This window comes from Phyllostomus hastatus, unplaced genomic scaffold (genome assembly GCF_019186645.2).
Source record: "Phyllostomus hastatus isolate PE091 unplaced genomic scaffold, TTU_PhHast_1.1 phas_scaffold_46, whole genome shotgun sequence".
NCBI classification, from domain to species: domain Eukaryota; kingdom Metazoa; phylum Chordata; class Mammalia; order Chiroptera; family Phyllostomidae; genus Phyllostomus; species Phyllostomus hastatus.
The window spans coordinates 263,465-283,253 of NW_025334032.1; the positions used below are offsets into that span (position 1 = coordinate 263,465).

Consider the following 19,789-nt stretch of genomic DNA (forward strand, 5'->3'; position numbering starts at 1 on the left):
GAAGTATTCAAAATGATGAAAAGCAAGGACCTACAACCTACATGACTCTAACCAGTAAAGCTAGTATTTAGAATGGAAGGACAGATAAAGTGCTCCCCAGACAAGATAAATCTAAAGGAGTTCATCATCACCAAGCCATTATTACATGAAATGATAAAGGGACTTATTTAACAAAAATAAGAAGATCAAAACTATGAATAGTAATCAGGCAACAAATTCACAACTATCAGCAACAGAATCTAAAAATAAAAAAAACCAACCAGAACAGAAGCAGAACTATAGATATGGAGAACATTTGAAGGGTTATCAGCTGGGAAGGGGATGGGGGAGAATGGTGGGAAAGGTACAGGGAATAAGAAGAATAACTGATAGGTGTAAAATAAACAGGGCGATTTTAAGAACAGTATAAGAAACAGAAATGCCAAAGAACTTATATGCATGATCCGTGGCTATGAACTAAGTGGGGGATTACTGGAGGAAATGGGGGTCCTGGGTGAAGAAGGTCAAAGGGGGAAAAACTAGGACAACTGTAACAACATAATCAGTAAAATATATTATAAGAACAATTACTTGATTACTTGCAGTATTTGGTAAGCATCCACTTGAATATTAAGCACAGAATAGTAAAACACAGATTCTCCCTCCAAGAAGCTTACCAAATGAGATATAAGATTTTTAAAAGTTATACTTTTAGAAAACATTTTTAAAAATGAATGGTATAAATTAACTGAGTATATTTATGGTTGTTTTTGTATTAATATAATAGAAATATGTGTTTACCATGGAAGAATTTCTAATGTAAGAGAGGCAGACAGAGGGTCAAGACATACTCGATAAATGGAGCCTGTAGAAGATACAGGACTGTTCCAACCAGGCTTTCTCAAATTAACGAAGCCTCATATACATGGGAGCATGGTGCTCACACAGAGGTTTCCCAGAGGTAAGTCCTTCTGGAGGAGGGAGAGATGAGGAACAACTATCATAGTACCCAGTTCTCTTGCTCTGAGAGGCTAACCAATTAGCTTAGGATACACAACATACTCAGAAGGAAAACTCCAGTGTGGGCAGTTACTTTGGTCCACAATATACAGTGACCTGTAAGGGCAGTGTTTGGAATTGTACAAGAAAACAGAATATGCCAAATTTTAATTCCACAACTGTATACTGAATTATATATCAGGCGCCTGATCCTTACCCAAATGGCCTAGATTTCAAACAGATTTGACTCCATGGGAATCAAACTTTTAATTCCCATGGAGTGTAATGCTGAATTCCACAGATTACTTCCAAGAACTGGGTCTGGGAGAGAAGAATTCACCTATTAGCTACAGAAGCACGGAATATTAAAATTCCCTCCTAATTAATAAAAATTTCCATGTGGAGAGAGATGTGTAAAAAACTTAAAAGTACTTTCCAGAACAAGGTTCTGTTTATCTGATGGTGTTAGAGAATCAGAAACAAAATTATTTCCTGGAGGTTGGGGATCCTGTTTGAATGTAGTAAGATCACCTAAGATTCTTCTAATCCATTTCTCTTGCTTGTGAAGTGGATGAGCCAGCTCAAAGCTCCGGACATTTTTGCACAAAACCCACCACTACTCCCTAAAACATGTTCACTATGTATCACTATATATTAGAATGCCCCACATTAAATTACCTTTTTGACATCTATTTCCAACTCTCCCCCACATCTTATGCCCTCACTCTAAAAAATAATACACATACTGGGCAAATCTTTTAAAAATGAAGCAATGTTTATAACTCCAACACATCATAAAATGCACATGCTCAAGTATTACTATGAATTAGAGGCAGCCACTTTTTAAAAAGATTTTACTTATTTTTAGACAGAGGGAAGGGTGGGAGAAAGAGGGAAAGAAGCACCAATGTGTGCTTGCCCCCTACTGGGGACCTGGCCCACAACCCAGCATGTGCCCTCACTGGGAATCGAACCCATGACCCTGTGGTGTCAATCTACTGAGCCACACCAACTAGGGCAGCAGCCACTTTTTGAAAAACTAAGTAAGTAAGGGTATAAATTAGTTCACCAAAGCTTTTAGTGTAGAATCTAGTGCTTATCACCACCTGGTCATCACATACCTAACACATGCTCGCTTAAACCCAAGAATGCAGAACAGGACAATTTGGTCATGCTTATGAAATAACCTGAATTTCACAATGAGTCTTCTGCTCCCGATGTTTTGAAATCTGAAGCACTCCAGTGTAAAAATCCACTTCTATGGGGATAGGCCTGGCACAGAGGGCTGATATGGCTTGAATTCCTCAGATTCATACTCTGGGGATGCATTCAAGTTCCATGATAGAATCTCCTCCAGTGAGATAGGCCACTGCCCACCATGCCAGTGAACATGATCAAAGAAACAGAACATTTGTGGTTAGTTCTTTAACAAACATCTTTTGGGATTGGGTGATTTTCCAGAAAGCGTGTAAGTAAAAGCCATAGCCCTTTGGGAGAGTCGTAAATTACATGAGAAGCAGCCAAGCCTTCAGTGGACCTGCTGTCATTTGTTCCTTTTCTGTCTTTGTGCTGCCACCTAAGGAGAAAAGGAAAACATGTTGTAACCTACAGAAGGGGAGTCACCTGAAATCCCAAGCATCATCTGCACCTTCTGGAACAGAAAAATGTGGAACAGAAAAGTGTTGCTGGCTGGTTAAATCCTCTGAGTATCAGCAGCTGTGCTTTTGTGCTTCTGAGATAAGACCTCTGGTGAAGCAAGCGGTTTTGGTGGTAGCTATCATTGGTGATCTCATTCTAGGGTCCTGGAGAGTGAATGGGGAAGAAAAATATTTTCTTTCCAGGGTTTAAAGGGAGTGAAATACAGAATGTTAAAGTTGCCCAAACTTATGGAATAGACACCATCATTTGAGAAAAAAAAATGAAAATACATAAAAAACAAGGTTCTAACATAATTCTTAAACCATTTTCCTTTTTCCCTTTTCTTTTAAAGGTGAATCTTTTGTTTGTTTCTTTGTTTGTTTTTTTGTTTTTTTAAAGTAGGAAGCCTTATGTAGACCTCCAATGTATGAAAAAAATATAGAGACTTGCTGGTGGAAGTAGTCCCTAGTATCCCTTTCAAGAATGTCACTGAACATGGTTATCACTATAAGCTGGTTTCTTATTGAGTTCAAAGCCAATCATGCTTTATTCTGGAGCTACAAGTTACCAGAAAAAATGTTGATGGAAATCAGATTTCTATGCCATAATGTGGATAAAATGTGACAGAGGTTGGACCTTCCCCGAAGGGCTTTACTAGCCCAGTTTTTCCCACAGCTCCCAGTACTACCTGGATCTCTATTTACTCTCCAGAACAAAAACTTCTTGAAGGCAAATATTTTGTGACATGTTGAAAGCTACATTTCTAGTGCCTAGAACATTTGACACATAGCAGGTGTTCTAAGGAATAAATGAATCTAAGCTTCTTCTTTGGCTTCTTTTGAAAGAACTAATAACATGACTTTTATTTTTCACATATTCTGATTAAAACACATGTATGGTAGCAATTCTTTTAATGTCTGCGAAGGAGCTAATTCCTCTATAAATCACATTTGATGCTTTCCCCCTTCTCAGATAGGCTTGATTAGTGTGATGCCATCAAAATAACATTAATTTACAAAAGTACAGTAAGTACTAAAAAGCTGACAGCTGAATTAAAGATTTGACATGCAAATATGCCAGCTAAGTGGAAGCATTACTTAAATTCTCACCTCTGTTCAGGATAACTTGAACTGCAAAATTCATTAAGAATAAAGCAAGATGTGTATTCTGTGTATTCTGTGCATCTGTGTATCAATTTCACCTCTCTGTGTGTGATTAGGCTGTCGATGTCCTCAGGCGGAATGCAGAGAAATTCTCAGAGACAGAAAATTCTGAAGTCTCACTATGCCACACCTGAGGGGGTCAGTCTGCCATGGGCAATTATTAACTCACCCAGGGACACCAAAAACTGTTATAGAACAGACGCAAGGAGGGTATACGATATACTGTTACCAAAAGGAACCCCATTAGGTTCACTATGCCCACCGCCAGAAGAGAGATGTTTCTCAATGCCAGAGATTTGTGAAAAGTAAAGGAAATATTTATTTAAAGGCTATACAGACTTATAGTAGTGACTAAATGTCTTCATTAAAATACTAAAGTCCTTTAGAATACACACAGTTGTGCAGTCTTTCCTTCTCCCTCTGCCCTAGTCTGGGGTACTGTGTCTCAGAAAAGAAGTAGAAGTCCATGATTTGGGCTCGCAGCACCATCAGCTGTGTTGCCACCACAATCTCCAGTTAATCCAAAGCCATGTGGCACCTTCTCATGGCCCACCAGCAAGAGTCCTTTCACCCCTCTTCTTCCAGGCGAAGTCTCTCCTGCTTCCTAAGCCACGTGGCAAAAGGGAGCACCCCAAAGCCACAGGGTCTCCACTCTGCAAAAGCCATGTGATTCTCCCCCACATGGCTGCTGTGCCTGGGTTTAAATTCTTGGGCCAATCTTCCTCTGCAGCCCCATTTCCAAATCCTCCTACAATTAGTTACACCTGCCAGCATTCCTGTACTCTTCCAGCTTTACTGGGCTGCCATCATAAGTCTGGGGAGGGGTGGCCCCATGGCATGGAGCCAGTCTTCTCCAAGCTCTGATGCAGGCACTGTAACCAGGGGGAGCTGCCTCTCAGTTACATCTTGGGTGGAAGCCACTTCATTCCCCCTGGCTCAAAGCATGGCCACAGCTATTATATTACCTATGAAACCAGTTAAAGTTATAGATATGTTAAATGACTATGCCAGAGATTAGCTGAAAAGCTGTTGCTATACAACACAGCTCCCAATGGCCCTGCTCCATGTGTCCCATCCCCCAGTTTAGCCTTGTGGGGGTGGAGGTGGTAAGGACATCCTGTATATTTTTCCAATATTTCCTGGACACCTTGAGTTCTGGACCCCATTACAAATTTCTATTTGTGGCCCTCCTCTTGGCTGCACCGTTACAAAATTGGGACACATAGCCAATCTTTCAAAACCCAAAGTAAACAGCTACCAACAGCTGAGGCAAATTTCACCTTGCTTTTCATCAGAACTTGCACTTTCTTATTTCTCTTTCTTTTTGTTTACTTAGGTTTTTATAGTGTTTTGTTTTTTCTCTTTTCCCTTTCACAATGCATTTTAATTTTTCTTTTCACTTCATTTGTATTCCAAATAACACACTACTCTTGGTCTTTTACCTTTTATTCTTTTTATTCAGATTATATATTTCTTATCATATCATTGTTATTTTCTCACACAGCACCCTTCTTTGGTCTTTTTTTTTTTAAATCTCCTATTTATTTTATTTTTTTTCCTTTATTACATTTTTTCCTTTATTACGCAGTTTTTGTGTCTTTTCTCCCCACCACTCCCCTATTCCACCTTTATTAAACTTCATTCAGCTGTCATTGTTATCGACCCTGCTGCCGTTTTCCTTGTATGATCCAACACCTTTTCAATTTTACTTCAAACCTCACAGTATACTCTTCCCTTTTCTTACCTTATTGTTCTTATAGCCCTTTTATGTTTTACTTACATTTTAAATCTTGTTCTCTCCCTTTCTTCGCCTAGGTTCTATCCTAACTCTTATCAATCCTCTTCTCTCTTACTACTCAATAATATTCCCTCCCCCTTTTAGTCATCTCATATTCCCTTTGTCAAACATTATAATATGTATAATTTCTCTTCACTTCTATTAATCTTAGCTCAACTGTGTTTCAGATTGCTGATGTGGTAGGAGGGTTCTTTTTGCTGACCTAGGTTTGGTTGTCTGATAATACTGCTTTGGTAACCAATACTTGTATAATAGCATACAAGACAAGGTGGTAGTAGTAACTACCAGTAAACTGAATGGAGGGGAGAACCAACCAACAATGAAGTCGCCAACAGGTAAAGCCCAAGTACAAAAACAGAGCCTACACAAATGGAAGAATGGGCAACCCTAGAGCACCCAGACATGGGACTCAGAGACCAACTCACTGAGTCCCAAAGAACTCCTACCACAGAAGTCACCCCATGAAGACGGCTGGCAAAGCAGAGCATCCTGAAATGCAAAAACAAACAGAAAGTGTCACCTAATAGGGGGAGAAAAAGAGGAACCCCCAATTGAAAGGACGAGCTAATTGAAATGGAGGCAAATTGTCAGACATAGAATTCAAAAAATGGTTATAAGGATGCTCAAGGAACTCATTGCACCAGGAAGAAATAAAGATACAATATCTAAAATAAAAAATACACGAGAAGGAATTACAAGCAGGATGGACAAAGCAGAAGACCAAATTAGTGAGCTGGAAGAAAAGGGAGAAAGAAACACATAGGTACAGCAGCAGCACAAAATATGACTAAAGTGAAATAAGGATAGCTTTAGGGAGCTTCTTGACAATGTGAAATGCAGCAACACTAAAATCATAGGAATACCAGAAGGGGAAGAAACAGAGCAAGGAATAGAAAACCTATTTGAAGAATAAGAACACAAAACTTCCCTAACCTGGAGAGGCGAAAAGCCATGCAAGTTCAGGAAGCACAGAGGTTCCCAATCATGATAAACCCAAAGAGGTCTACTCCAAAACACATCAAAAATAAAATGCCAAGTTTCAAAGACAAAGATAGAATCTTAAAAGGAACAAGAGAGAAACCAGAAGTAGCATACAAGGGAGCTCCGATAAAGATATTATAATATGCAGCTGATTTTTCCATAGAAACACAAGCCAGAAGGAATGGCAAGATGTATTTCAAGTAATGAAAAGCAATGGCCTATCTAGTATGGCTCTCATTTAAAATGAAAGGCAAAATAAGTAATTTCCCATAAAAAAGATAGCTAAAAGAATACACCTCCACCATACCAGCACTGCAAGATATGCTAAAGGGACTGCTTTAAAGATGAAGAAAAAGAGTGAGAGAGAGAGAAGTAGGAAGGGGGAAAATGGCAATGAATAAGTACCTATCAATAAAAATCTTAAATGTAAATGGATTTAATACCCCAATCAAAAGACATAGGGTGGGTGGGTAAGAAAAGAGGACCCACACATATGCTGCTGTCAAGACATTCACCTCAGAACTAATAATCTACAGACTGAAAGTGAAGGTTTGGGGAAAAAAAAAAAAAGCAAATAGGAGACTTCTGGCCAAGATGGAGGCATCGGTAGACACACTGTGCCTCCTCGCACAACCAAAACAAGGACAACAAATTTAAAAACAAAAACAACTAGAACTGCCAGAAAATTGAACTGTTTGGAAGTCCAACAACCAAGGAGTTAAAGAAACATTCATCCAGACCAGTGGGGGGGCAGGGGGCGGAGATGGGCAGCCAGGTAGAGAGGACTCACAGTAAGGTGGCAGGTTGCAGACTGGGCATGCGGATAAACTGAGAGGAACAACTGGGGAGTCCTCTCTGTGCAACCCAGGGTTCCAGCGCGGGGAAATAAAGCCTCAAAGCCTCTGACTGAAAACATTGGTGGGGGTTGAGGTGACAGCAGGAGAAGCTCCCAGCCTCACAGGAGAGTTCATTGAAAAGACCCCCAGGGTCCTAGAATGTACAAAAACCCACCCACCTGGGAATCAATGCCAGAAGGGCCCAATTTCATTGTGGGTAGTGGGGGAAGTGATTGAAAACTGGCAGAGAGCAGAGCAAGTGGCACTGTTCCCTCTCGGACTCCTTTCCCCCATGTACAGTGTAACAATGCAGCAACGTGGATTGCCCCACCCTGGTGAACACCTAAGGCTCCGCCTCTTAACTAAGTAACAGGTGCACTGAAACAAACAAAAAAAGGCCCAAATGAAAGAACAGTTCAAAGCTCCAGAAAAAATACAACTAAGCAACAAAGAGATAGCCAACCTGTCAGATACACAGTTCAAAACACTGGTTATCAAGATGCTCCAGGAACTCACTGGGTACTTCAATAGCATAAAAAAGACCCAGGCAGCAATGAAGGTCGCATTATGTGAAATAAAGAAAAATCTACAGGGAGCCAAACAGTTAAGGAAACCAGGACTCAAATCAATGGTTTGGAGAAGGAAGAAATAAACATTCAACCAGAACAGAATGAAGAAACAAGAATTCAAAACAATGAGAAGAAGCTTAGGAACTTCTGGGACAACTTTAAATATTCCAACATCCTAATCACAGGGTGCCAGAAGGAGAAGAAGAAGAGCAAGAAATTTAAAACTTAATTGAACAAATAATGGAGAACTTCCCCAATCTGGCAAAGGAAATAGATTTCCAGGAAGTCCAGGAAGCTCAGAGAGTACCAAAGAAGTTGGACCCAAGGAGGAACAAAGCAAGACACATCATAATTTTATTAGCCAAGATTAAAGATCAGGAGAGAATCTTAAAAGCAGCAAGAGAAAAAGAGGCAGTTGCCTACAAAGGAGTTCCCATTACACTATCAGTTGATTTCTCAAAAGAAACCTTGCAGGCAAGAAGGGGCTGGAAGGAAGTATTTGAACTCATGAAAGGAAAGGACCTACATCCAAGATTACTCTATCCAGCAAAGCTATCATTTATAATAGAAGGGCAGATAAAGTGCTTCCCAGATAACAAGAACAGAAACAGAATCACACAAGTGGAGATCAGATGGAGGGTTAACAATGGGGAAGTGGGAGGGGGAAAGACGGGGGAAAAGGTACAGAGAATAAGTAGCATAAATGGTAGGTACAAAATATACAGGGGGAGGTTAAGAATAGTATAGGAAATGGAGAAGCCAAAGAACTTATATGTATGGCCCATGGACATGAACTGAAGGTGGGGAATATGGGGGAAAGGGGGTATGCAGGGCAGAGAGGAATACAGGGGGGAAAATGGGACAACTGTAATAGAATAATCAATAAAATATATTTAAATAAAAGAAAAATAGAAGAAATGATAGAAAAATCATTACTAGATTCTAAAAGTTATAGGTTAATGTTTGATGAAGAATAATTCTTCCAGATTAAGACTACAAGATCAACAAAAAAGAGAAGGCTCAGTGCTAGATAATTTTACCACTTAAATTCTTTAAAGCTTTTTAGAAATTGATTATTACTATGAACTGTTATTCCTTCCAGAACACTGAGAAAGACAGAAAGCTAAAATAGTTCTTATGCTAAAACCTAACAGCAATATTGCTGTTCAATATAGATGAAAAAATCCTAAATAAAAGTCTTGAAAAGTAGATTTGACAATGGCTAAACCAGATAGGGATCATCTATGATGTCCTTTATCTATTGTCAGTCAGGAATTCAAGTACATTTTAACAGTAATAAATATTCCATAGTCCTTTGTGCCAAAGAGAGAACTGATAGAACACACCCACACACACCAATTACCAATTTAAACTTTAAAAAACTCTAAGTATGAAAGGAAATATTTTTAAAAATGATATTTTTATCATCTTAATAATAGTATCAGAATTAATGATAAAGTACATTTAAAAAATCACAAATTAGACAAAGATGACCAACATTATTACTCTACAACAGTATTCTAGATATTCTTTTCCATGGTAATGAAAGAGTTCAATGAATATTGTAACCTACCTCACCATTCTTTTGATATTGTTTCTGTAAAGGCTGACTTTAATATGTAACTTGTAGATGAACATTTTTGTATAAGACTCCAAGGAACTAACTTCAGAAGATACAGATCCCAAGTTTCAAGCATCTCAGCTCCAGGTGATTTGCTGACCTTCAAGCGTGAAGCTAGGAATACATGAAGCTGGGATGATGTGAGGCCAGTATAACTAAATTAGGATGATGCACACTGAACCATCACTTGCCTTTCTGAAATAGACTGTGCTTGTCTGCACGTGGAGCATTTGCAACCCCTTCCCTGATCTTTTTGCTCTGTTCCCATCTTCCTCCTTATTAAAAACTTTTGTCTCCAATGAGAGGTGGAGATGGGCTTTGTTACACAAGTCCCCTATCTTCCACAAGATGGACTTTGAGATATGAGTCCCCCATCTTCCAGATGGTCCACATCTGCAAATTAACCACTTTCCTTTACATCAGCACCTGCCTCTCCAGTATTGGCTTTCATAGTGGCAGGCAGCAGGATGTGCATTAGGTTACAGTAATATGATATAATACACATAAAAGAGTTACAACTATTAGAAGGAATTACACACAAATTTTTCAGAGTAAAAATTTATATATATTAAATTTTATAAATATTAAATATTATGTTTTATTGTGTATTGCAAATCCAATATGAATATGAAAAAAATAGATTAATAGTTTAGTAAATTGGTTATTTAAAATAAAAATATATAAAAATGTTACACTTTACCATCAAATAGCCAGTTAGTAGGACAACAACAACAACAAAATCAATTACAGCAATAAAAATACCCAGAAAAAAGAAGTATGTAGAACCCATATGAAGAAGAACCCAATGACAGTGAAAGGTATGATTAGAGTTTTAGTAAATACAGAGAAATAGTATATTCCTAAATGAGAACACTGATTTTAGTAAAGATGTCTTTTTTCCCCCAAATTTTATGGATCTAACAAAAATATCAATGAAAATCCCACTGGAACTTACTTTTAGAACCTGACAAAATAATCCTATAGAACTAATGGAAAAATGAACAGGTGAGAAAATAAAATTAGAGCTCTCCTCACAGCATATTTAAATTTTCTAGATGACTTAATTAAATGTAAAACAAAAATGAACTCTTAAAACATTAGAAGAATGTGACTAGTAAACTTCCCTGTAAAGGAAAATTCCTAAGCAAGTGCAGTAGAGAAACTGAGACAGACAGCTGAACACAATGGCTGAGCAATTCACAGCCATATACAAAAGGTCACCTCCCTAGAGATAACATCTAGGCCTGAGCTCCAGGCCCAGAAAAGCAGCAAAACCAGATGGGCTAAGCCGAAACCAACTGCAAGGACTGAAGACCGTTGCCTTTTCACTGACCAATCAGTGGAGACCATGGCCTTGAAAGGGCACACAAGAACTAATGAATATTCTTCTGAGACCTTCCCTAAAATTCCTTCCTTCAAGAGATAAAATCCTCAAGACAAAGGACCCAGCACTGCCATTCTCTCTCTGGGGAACAGCCTTAGCCATTCCATTTCCCTTCTTCTCCCCCAAACCACTTCCTTCCCCACAGACCTACATCTTCTAAACTCTACATTCCCATCTCAGGGGAGCAATGGGCGGCAGCAGCTGGTCTCAGAATAATCTCTACAACCTGTCTCCAAAGCCCCCTTTTCTCTGACTTCCAAGTGAGCTGAGGCAGCCCAGCCTAGGCTCTTTTATTGCTTCTATGCTAAACCCTTCCTGTTTTAGTGTCCCCAGCTTTAATAAACATACGCTTGTAATTGCCTGGACTTGTGTTGTGAAATCTTTCCTACACGAAGTCAAGAACCCATACCCTACTAACTGGCCCTGGGTACAGCCACTCAGAACCAGGCCCTGGTCCAGTAACCTAAGTATAACATTATAAGATTGTGGAAGAAAAGGGGCCACCTATTCCTATTAACCTGACAAGCTCAGGGTAGGCCTATGAGGCAGTCTTACAAAAACTCAGAGACCTAAAGTAACCACAAAGGATGGTCTAAAATTAAAACTTACTATATTTTGCTGTGTACAATGGGCTCCCATGTATACTGCACACCCATGTTTTTGGCCCAAACTTTCAGGACAAAAATCTTTCATTTTAATTTTTTATTTCATTCATTCATTCATTCATTCATTTATATTTAGAAACAAAGCCAATTATTGTATTCCAGGGTATTATTTTATATACGGATAACATTATTGCTTTCTAGAGTTACCCTTTTACTGCATAAGCATAAATAAAAGAATTAAAAACATTGATATAGATATGGAATTACTACTACCCATGTATAATGCTCACCCTTATTTTCCCCTCAAGAACTTGGGCAAAAAAGTACATATTATATGGCAAAATACAGTATTAATAAAAAGCAGTTCATGGTGGGTAGTCCTGTCCTAGGCCAGTATTTTTCCCTAACAAAGGTCATTTGAGTCTGTCTATTGTCTTTTTGCATCTATGATAACACACCTTTGAAATGTCAAAGTAACTTCCCTTTTCCCCAAACCCCTTTGGGCTCAAGCTGAGACCACCAATCCCCTCACTATTATTGTCATCATGTTAATTGTTGACTGATAACTATCCCTTACCCACCTAAATAAAAGAAGTGTCTATCATTTTACCTTTCATCCAGTCCCACAGATTTACCCCTTTGCTTTCTCCTGCTTCCCTAATTTATCACCAGTGGGCTTCATGTAACCCTCTTATGGCTCCTCCTTTGATTCTAATGTATAAAATCAGGTGCTAAACCGCCATTCTCCACAGCATTTCTCATTCTGGTGAGATACTGCTTCCTGGCAATTGTCCTCAGTTTGGCTCAAATAAATTCACCAAAAATTCTTTATAGGTTTGAATGTTTCTTAAGTTGACAAGATACTTTTAGAGTCGACTAGAAAAATTCTGACACTCCAACAATTTAACACAGAGCATAAATAGGTAATTCTCTCTCTGAGATAAATGGTCAGTAAACACGAAAAAATATACCGGTACTATCATTACTAATCAGGTAAATGTAAATTGAAACTACCATAAAATGCCTTTCCCCACTTATTTGCAAAGACAACACTTAAAGCTAACAAGGTGGCATTTAATAAGATAAGAATTCACACTACCATTTATTAGAGTGCAAGATACTATAAACTTTCTGTGAAATATACTCCCACAAATATATATTTGGAGAACTTAGTTATGAACCAGTAAGCCTACATCTAAAGATCCAGTCTAAGAAAAGAATAAAAGTGTAAGGAGTAGGGAAAAACTTAGACCATGAGAAAATAGGAACCTAGCTAGCTAGAGCCAGGAGATTACTAGGTTAATGAATAAACATCCTGCCTTCCCGCCTTATACAAGAATGATTGGTTTGAAATTTCTGCGCGCGCGGTCTTTGTAAGCGAATTGCTAACTGCCACGTCTGCTTCTGTATACCGCTTGCTTGCCGGCCCCTATATAAGGACTTAGTTGTAAGCGCTCGGGGCAGCTCTCCTTTGCAGCTCCTTGTGGGCACTGTGTCGCTGGACACTTTGAGAGTTCGCCCCTGCGCAGGTTAAACTTGGCCAATAAAGTAACAGCTTTGATACCCTGAAAGTCTCCGATATTTGTTCTCGCATTTGTTGGATGATACAAAAAGATGTGGAAAAATATTTATATATAATCTATTCTTCAAATAATGAACACTTGAAAATAATCTACATACCCAAAACAGGGTCATGGTTATTAAATAATCAAATATCCAAATAATTAAAAATTATTGTCATTAAAAAGCATATTAATAACCTGGACAAATGCTCACAAAATGATGTTGTCAAGAAAAAAAAAGATAAAATTATAATTCCTTTTATTTATATTTTTATGGCTGAAAAATATTTTATGTATTATATATTTATTACATATTTTATATATGTGTATATATATATAATTGTTGTTCAAGTACAGTTGTCTCCATTTCTCCCCCCTCCCACCCCATCCATCCCCATTTCCCACCCTTGCACCTACTACCTGTCTTTGGCTTTCTATTTGTCCCTATGTCCTTTATACATACTCCTTAACTACCCCTTCCCCCTTTTCCCCCTGTTATGCCCTTTAAAAATTGTTATAAAATGCATCATATTATCTCTGGGTAATGAAAAGTTGTGAGACTATAATTTTTGTTTTATACTATTCTCTTCATAAAACAAAAAATCAACGTTAAACAAAAGTCAAAACTCTCTCAGTATATTGAAAACCATATTGCTATGACTACCATTTGGCAAAGCTGTACAAAATAACAAGCACACACTCACATATTGTCACATGTCAGTTTATTGAGGAAATTGAGATGCTAGAGGTTAATTCTAGTCACTTGATTACTTTTCAGTATGTCAAAGAAGACTTGAAAGTCCACAAGTCATTTAACTATACAATTATTTCCCATATTTTATTCAAGAACATAAAATTCAAAAAAAAAACACACAAAATGTACAAGTGAATCTAAAAACTGCTTTTTTGCCACCAAAGGGTGGTGACTGAGGGTCAGGAAATACAGTGATGTGGAGGAAGGACAAAAATTGAACTGTAAAAGACAAATATTTTTGCTGGATTTAATTAAAAGTTTCAAATCTTTCCAACTTTTTAAAAATTTTTTGTACCAAAAAAGGAATCAATACTTTTCATTCCAGTCTTGTCAACTTTAGCCAAAGCCTTTTGAGCTGTAGTCATTTTGCTATTTTTCTGTTAATGAAAATAAGAGAAAATTTGTTTCAAATACAACATTTATAAATCACACAAGCAAATCAAACCAGACCATGAAAGTCTCAAGGTTCTTTAAGGGAGGTAAACATTCCCTAACACACTTCGTAAGACAGTGATTTTTGAAAAAAGTTCTGATTTCTATTCAGAATTCAGATCTACAAGACAAAATATGTTAAAAGAGGAGACAAACTGCTGCCTTCTAAGAAGTGGAATTTTACAACCAACAGTTTACTTTAGGGGGAATAATTCTGGAGGGTACATTAAGTGCAATAACACAAACAATGGAACTGACACAGGCAGCAACTGTCAGAGAGAGGATTTACAGCATTCTACATGATAAATAATTCACAGCAATTTACCATCTGATTTTATTCAGAGGCTCTATGAAAAATCAATCACAATGCAATTATAGTCAAAACATAACCTGAATTACAAAGCATCTTGGATCAGCTAGCTACCCTTTTTCCCCTCCAACTACAAAATGCTTTCCAAAAAGCTGATTCCAAATATCTCTGCCTTGTAAATTATCACTTTTTTTTTTTTTTTTTTTGCTACATCCAAGCAGTAGGTAAAGAGCAGCTGGGGTGTTTTTTTTTTGTTTGTTTGTTTTGTTTGTTTTTAGATGCATCACAACTTGTTTAGCAGAGGCATAAATAATGGGAATCAGCCAAGAAAAAAAGTCAGCTGCCTCCCTGGGAACTGAGTCATTGCCAAAGTATCTTTGAAGGGTACAGTATTAGGATACCTGAAATTTTGCTTCTCACATCGGTCATTTATAGTTTTTACTGGATAGTGAAAAGTGACAGTCTCTGAGACAAGTCATCCCTTGCATTAAACTGACATTCTCATCCAACCCCTTACCTCACTGGCCACCCACAAGGAGATATAATGAGCAGTTAGAAGGGTATGGCAGAATTACTTCTCACAGAGAAACTAAAAAATGCCCCTGCTTACAGAAACCATAGAGATAACCAGCTATTTAGTCACATCTCAAGTTGGATTATCTCCTGATATCACATGCCCAGATAAATTACATGTAGATTAATGAATAAAATGTATTTAAAAACTTTTAAGTGGTAATTAAACCAGCTTGGAACAGGCCTTGTAAGCATAAAACTAGAGAAAATCAGAACCAAGAACATTTTGTATATTTAATCCTCAGAAAAACTTAAAAGAATATGTAGAATGAAAAGGTATCTCATGAAAAGTGTTAATAGCCTTAATTTAAAATGAGCTGTTACAAATCAACAAGAAAAACATTACTATCCCAATGTAAAAACAGACAGGAGACATGAACTGATAATTTGCAAAAATTTGAAATGGCTGATAAGCATTTGAAAAACAACTAACTTTATAGTTAAAGAAATGCAGCCTAATTACACAGGCAAACATTTTTAAGAATGAATAATACTAACTGTTGTCAAGAATGTAAGATTAATACTCAGCAGGAATAACGGTTGTGAGTACAAATTTCTACTACATTTTTGGGAAGCATTTCATATGTATATCTCAATAATTATGGGAGGAGCTCAGGTTTTCTAGGTGCTTACTCTTAGTTTAAATTGTGTCTAATGAAATCAGAGATGCAGACTATCAATGTGTATCACTTCATAAAAACAAAAAAAAATTAAGCTGTGTCCAAAAATAAGGGGATGATTAAATGTTATATTTCATATGGCGAAATAAAATAACATGAGTGAATATGATGAAAAATAAATTTTCAAAGAATGCTTAATCACATGTGAACATTTTCACAATGATAAATGAAAAGGGCAGAACTACACACACACGCGCACACACACGTATACCAATGCCAATTTAAAAGCATAGATATAAATTTATAATGCATGTACAAGATAAAACTTAGTAAGAAATGTTACAAAAATATTTGTTAGAGTGATTACTAAATTTGGGGGTTATTAACAATTATAATTTCTGGGAAGCTTCTGGACCATAGAGTTGAAAAAACATTACCTGTAGCAGCTCCCTCCCTCTGTCCCATTATCACTTAGAATACAGGAAAAGTTTAGGCACACTCTTGCTAAGTACATTGCTTTTCTTTGATTCTTAAAGGCTTCCTTGCTTGACATTTTCATTGTCATTCATAATTCTGAATTGATGATTCAGTCACAGAAATAAACTTAAGTCACAAGTTAATAATTCTTCATGGTTAAAACTATAAAATTACAGTCAAGTATGCAATCATTCCTGGATGTCCCCAGGCAACACACTCACTGAGTCTTAAGAAAGAGTATGTCACTATACCTGGACACACATACCTTTTCTGTCTTCAAATCTTTAGTATTAAACTTAGTGTAATCTTCTTTTGCTTCTATGGGTTCATGCGATAACTTTACTTTCTGCAATGTTAGAGCAGTGAAATGGTATAAAATATTACCTTGATACATCAATCTATTTAGAAAGAACCAATGTGCAATTTGGACCTACAATGAAGCCAAATGAAGCAGTTGACCCTGCAAAGTGCTAATTTTTTACAAGTTCTTCTACATTTTGCTTATTATCTAGGGAACTAAGCCACACAAGCCCTTCTGAGGAGCAGTTTTGGTAACAAGGGGATATAATTAGGCATGTCCCACCCCCAGTCTCTAGGCAGTCTAGCAGTATTGATCACATACTTTGCATGTACCAGGGACAGGGACTGCTGACTTCCAGGGCAGTTTAAGGGGGTGAATGTAGGAATGATAGCAAAGATGAGAATTTCCTTTGAGGAGGCCAGCTGTCTAGAGCCAGAACCTCTTCTTCATTTACCTCTTGGGCTGGTATAATATTCATTTAGGAATAGCTCTTACTACCATCTTTTTATAGCTTCATGTTGTCACATCCTTTCAATTCAATAATCTCATTTCATCCAAATAAGAACAACTTTGCAAAGCAAGCAGCCAGCAGGAAAAGGAAGGAGAGAAATGTTAAGCAAATAACTTAAGGCCATCTAGTAAAATATTTAGGGAGAGATCTCATTTTTTTTGTATAAGCACTCTTTCCATTAGGCCCAATGCAACTAAGTCAACCTTTTTTTTTAAAGTTTTTTTTTTTAAGATTTTATTTATTTATTTTTAGAGAGGGAAGGGAGGGAGAAAGAGAGAGAGAAACATCAATGTGCAGTTGCTGGGGGTCATGGCCTGCAACCCAGGCATGTACCCTGACTAAGTCAACCTTTACTTCACATTTTCACCTTTCACATGAGTATTTTGCATTCATGTACATGAGAATCTTGTCAAGAGGTAGACTTAGTCTTAATGTTCCCAGTAGAGAAGGAATCATGCCACACTTATTATGTAAAGGACACAGAATAGAGCAGATATGTCTTTAAAAGGAACACTGACAATACAGTGATCCCAACTCAGAATTTTGCAGATTTTCAAGCTCTTTGTGGATACCAGAGTGATAAGACCCAACATGGATGGACCCTAGGAAATACAATTTTGATCCCAGCTTCAAAAAACTGGTAAAGTTGGTACTAAAAGATGTCATAGCACATGTATAACAAGAGATAAAACATGTCTTGAAATTTTTCTCTAGAACAAAACAGAGAGGCATCTGGTACTCTATCACATAAAGGAAAAAAACTACTTGGCCACACAGCAACCTCCAGAAAATGAATCTTCAAAAGAAAAAGATTAGTTTATCATGTGTGAACTATGTACCAGCAGAGTAAATTTAGCTGAACAACCAACTTTAACATGTGTTTAGTAGAAACACATGTTTCTACTAAAATTAGGACAGTGTTTAGATGATGTATATTTTCACTAGGAAAGTATCTTCAACAGGAAGAGTAGAAATCAGAGGTAATCATAAAAACTGTAATAGTTTCACAGCACAAAAAGCTTAAAGTTATGAGGACGTTTGCTTTCCTCCTGTGGCAAAATATACTAATACAGATGTCATCATAAACACATAGGCATGTTCACTACTTTTCACTAGTAAGTCAAATTAAAAAATGTTAATGACAAGAGCTTAAGATGAAAGATAATTTCCTTATAAATGTCAAACATTTAATAAGATGACTGACCTGTTGAGGTGCTTTAATAGTTCACTATCAAACAAGACACCAGTTATAAGAACTTGCAAATAAGAAAATGATTGCAGTAGCCTCTGTACTTAACTAGGTTTTATGTTATTCCTAGCCTGCTGCTGCCTATGTTGGAAGAAAACCATAATTGTTATATTTACTTATATTTTTTGTTACAATAAAAGACTGAATCACTATGGGTTTGGGGAAATGTTTCAAAAGAAATAGAAATGTGGCTCAGAAAGACATTAACAAAAAGTATGACTAAATGGCTATAGTTCTGGAAAGAGAAGAGAAAATGAGAGTATCAAAGGAATTAACACTAGGATGGATTTGCCTTACAATTCTTGCAAATGATTTGCAAGAAGAAATTCAGGAACATCTCCAAATCCACTGATTGCATTTAGCTCTGCTAGCTGACAGTGATAAATTCAAAAGATGGATGGAGTAAGGATTAGAAAGCTGAGTTTAAACATAGGCAAACATATGATAGTAAGAAAATGATATAAAACATATTAAGGATGACAGGCTCCATGCTATCAATCATAACACAAATATAAAGATGAGCCACTGGAACATACTTCCTGAAAACAATCAACTAAATTACTGTAAAATCAATCAAGTCATGGACACAGAGAGGAAAGCCGGCAAAAGACATTGCACTATGCTCGTTTAAACTATGGTACATCATCTAGTGCAGTACATAATGTGTTCACTGGGACCCCAGGAAGACACAATAGAGCAGGAGACACTTGAAAAGCAACTAAAATAATCCAGGAGAAAAGGCTGAGATTTAGGAGACAAAATGCTGAGATTTAAATTGGGGCTTGGCAAACTACTATCCATGGGCCAAATCCAGATGGCTGCCTACTTTCATAAATGAAGTTTTTCTGGAACACAGCCACACTGGTGCATTTATGAGTTGTTTATGGCTGTCTTTGCATCACAACAGTGGGTTTGAGAAGTTGCAACAGAGACCATCTGTTTCAGGAAGCCTAAAATATTTACTATCTGGCCTTTACAAAGTAAGTTTGCTCACCCCTCAGCTAAATCATAAATGAAGAAATCACAAACAACTGAAAGTTTGGAAATTAAAATAAGAAAACAGAAAACTAAGTCTGAGAAAAAAGGCTAAAACATTCAAAATAGGGTTAGATCCATTCATGAATGACCTCAAAGTTATGTAGGAAGACAAATACTTGGGAGAAAGGAACATGGTTTTTGGAGGGAGAGAAGTTAGAAAGATACAAATGTGCCCATCCCCTTAGACAATTATGTCTCTGTCCCCAAGTGCCACTGTCAGAGACAGTGAACTATTTGGACTAGAAGTGTGGGTCTGACTTCCTGGCCCAGTGCTATTCCTCTAGAGAATGAAAGATGAATCAGTTTTGACAAATGGCTAAAAGTGGCCCACAACTCACAATGATGCACTGTAAATTTTCCATGTTTTTCCAAAGGTCAAAGTAATAAAT

At 37.3% G+C, this 19,789-nt stretch overlaps 1 protein-coding gene across 3 annotated transcripts in view; it reads right to left on the reverse strand.

Annotated features, from left to right (window-relative positions):
- Positions 1–1,732: 1,732 nt before the first annotated feature.
- Positions 1,733–19,789, reverse strand: part of RNASEH2B (ribonuclease H2 subunit B) — an 87,320-nt gene continuing 69,263 nt past the window's right edge. For 2 of the 3 annotated variants that reach the window (XM_045821363.1, XM_045821364.1), the window contains exons 10-11: positions 16,567–16,647; positions 13,841–14,266 (exon numbers count right to left, since the gene is read on the reverse strand). In XM_045821363.1, coding sequence (XP_045677319.1) covers positions 14,168–14,266; positions 16,567–16,647 — 180 coding nt within the window. In that variant the 3' untranslated portion in view covers positions 13,841–14,167. Of the gene's footprint in view, positions 2,555–13,840; positions 14,267–16,566; positions 16,648–19,789 lie in introns of those variants that run through there. The other variant, XM_045821365.1, reaches the window with a different exon arrangement.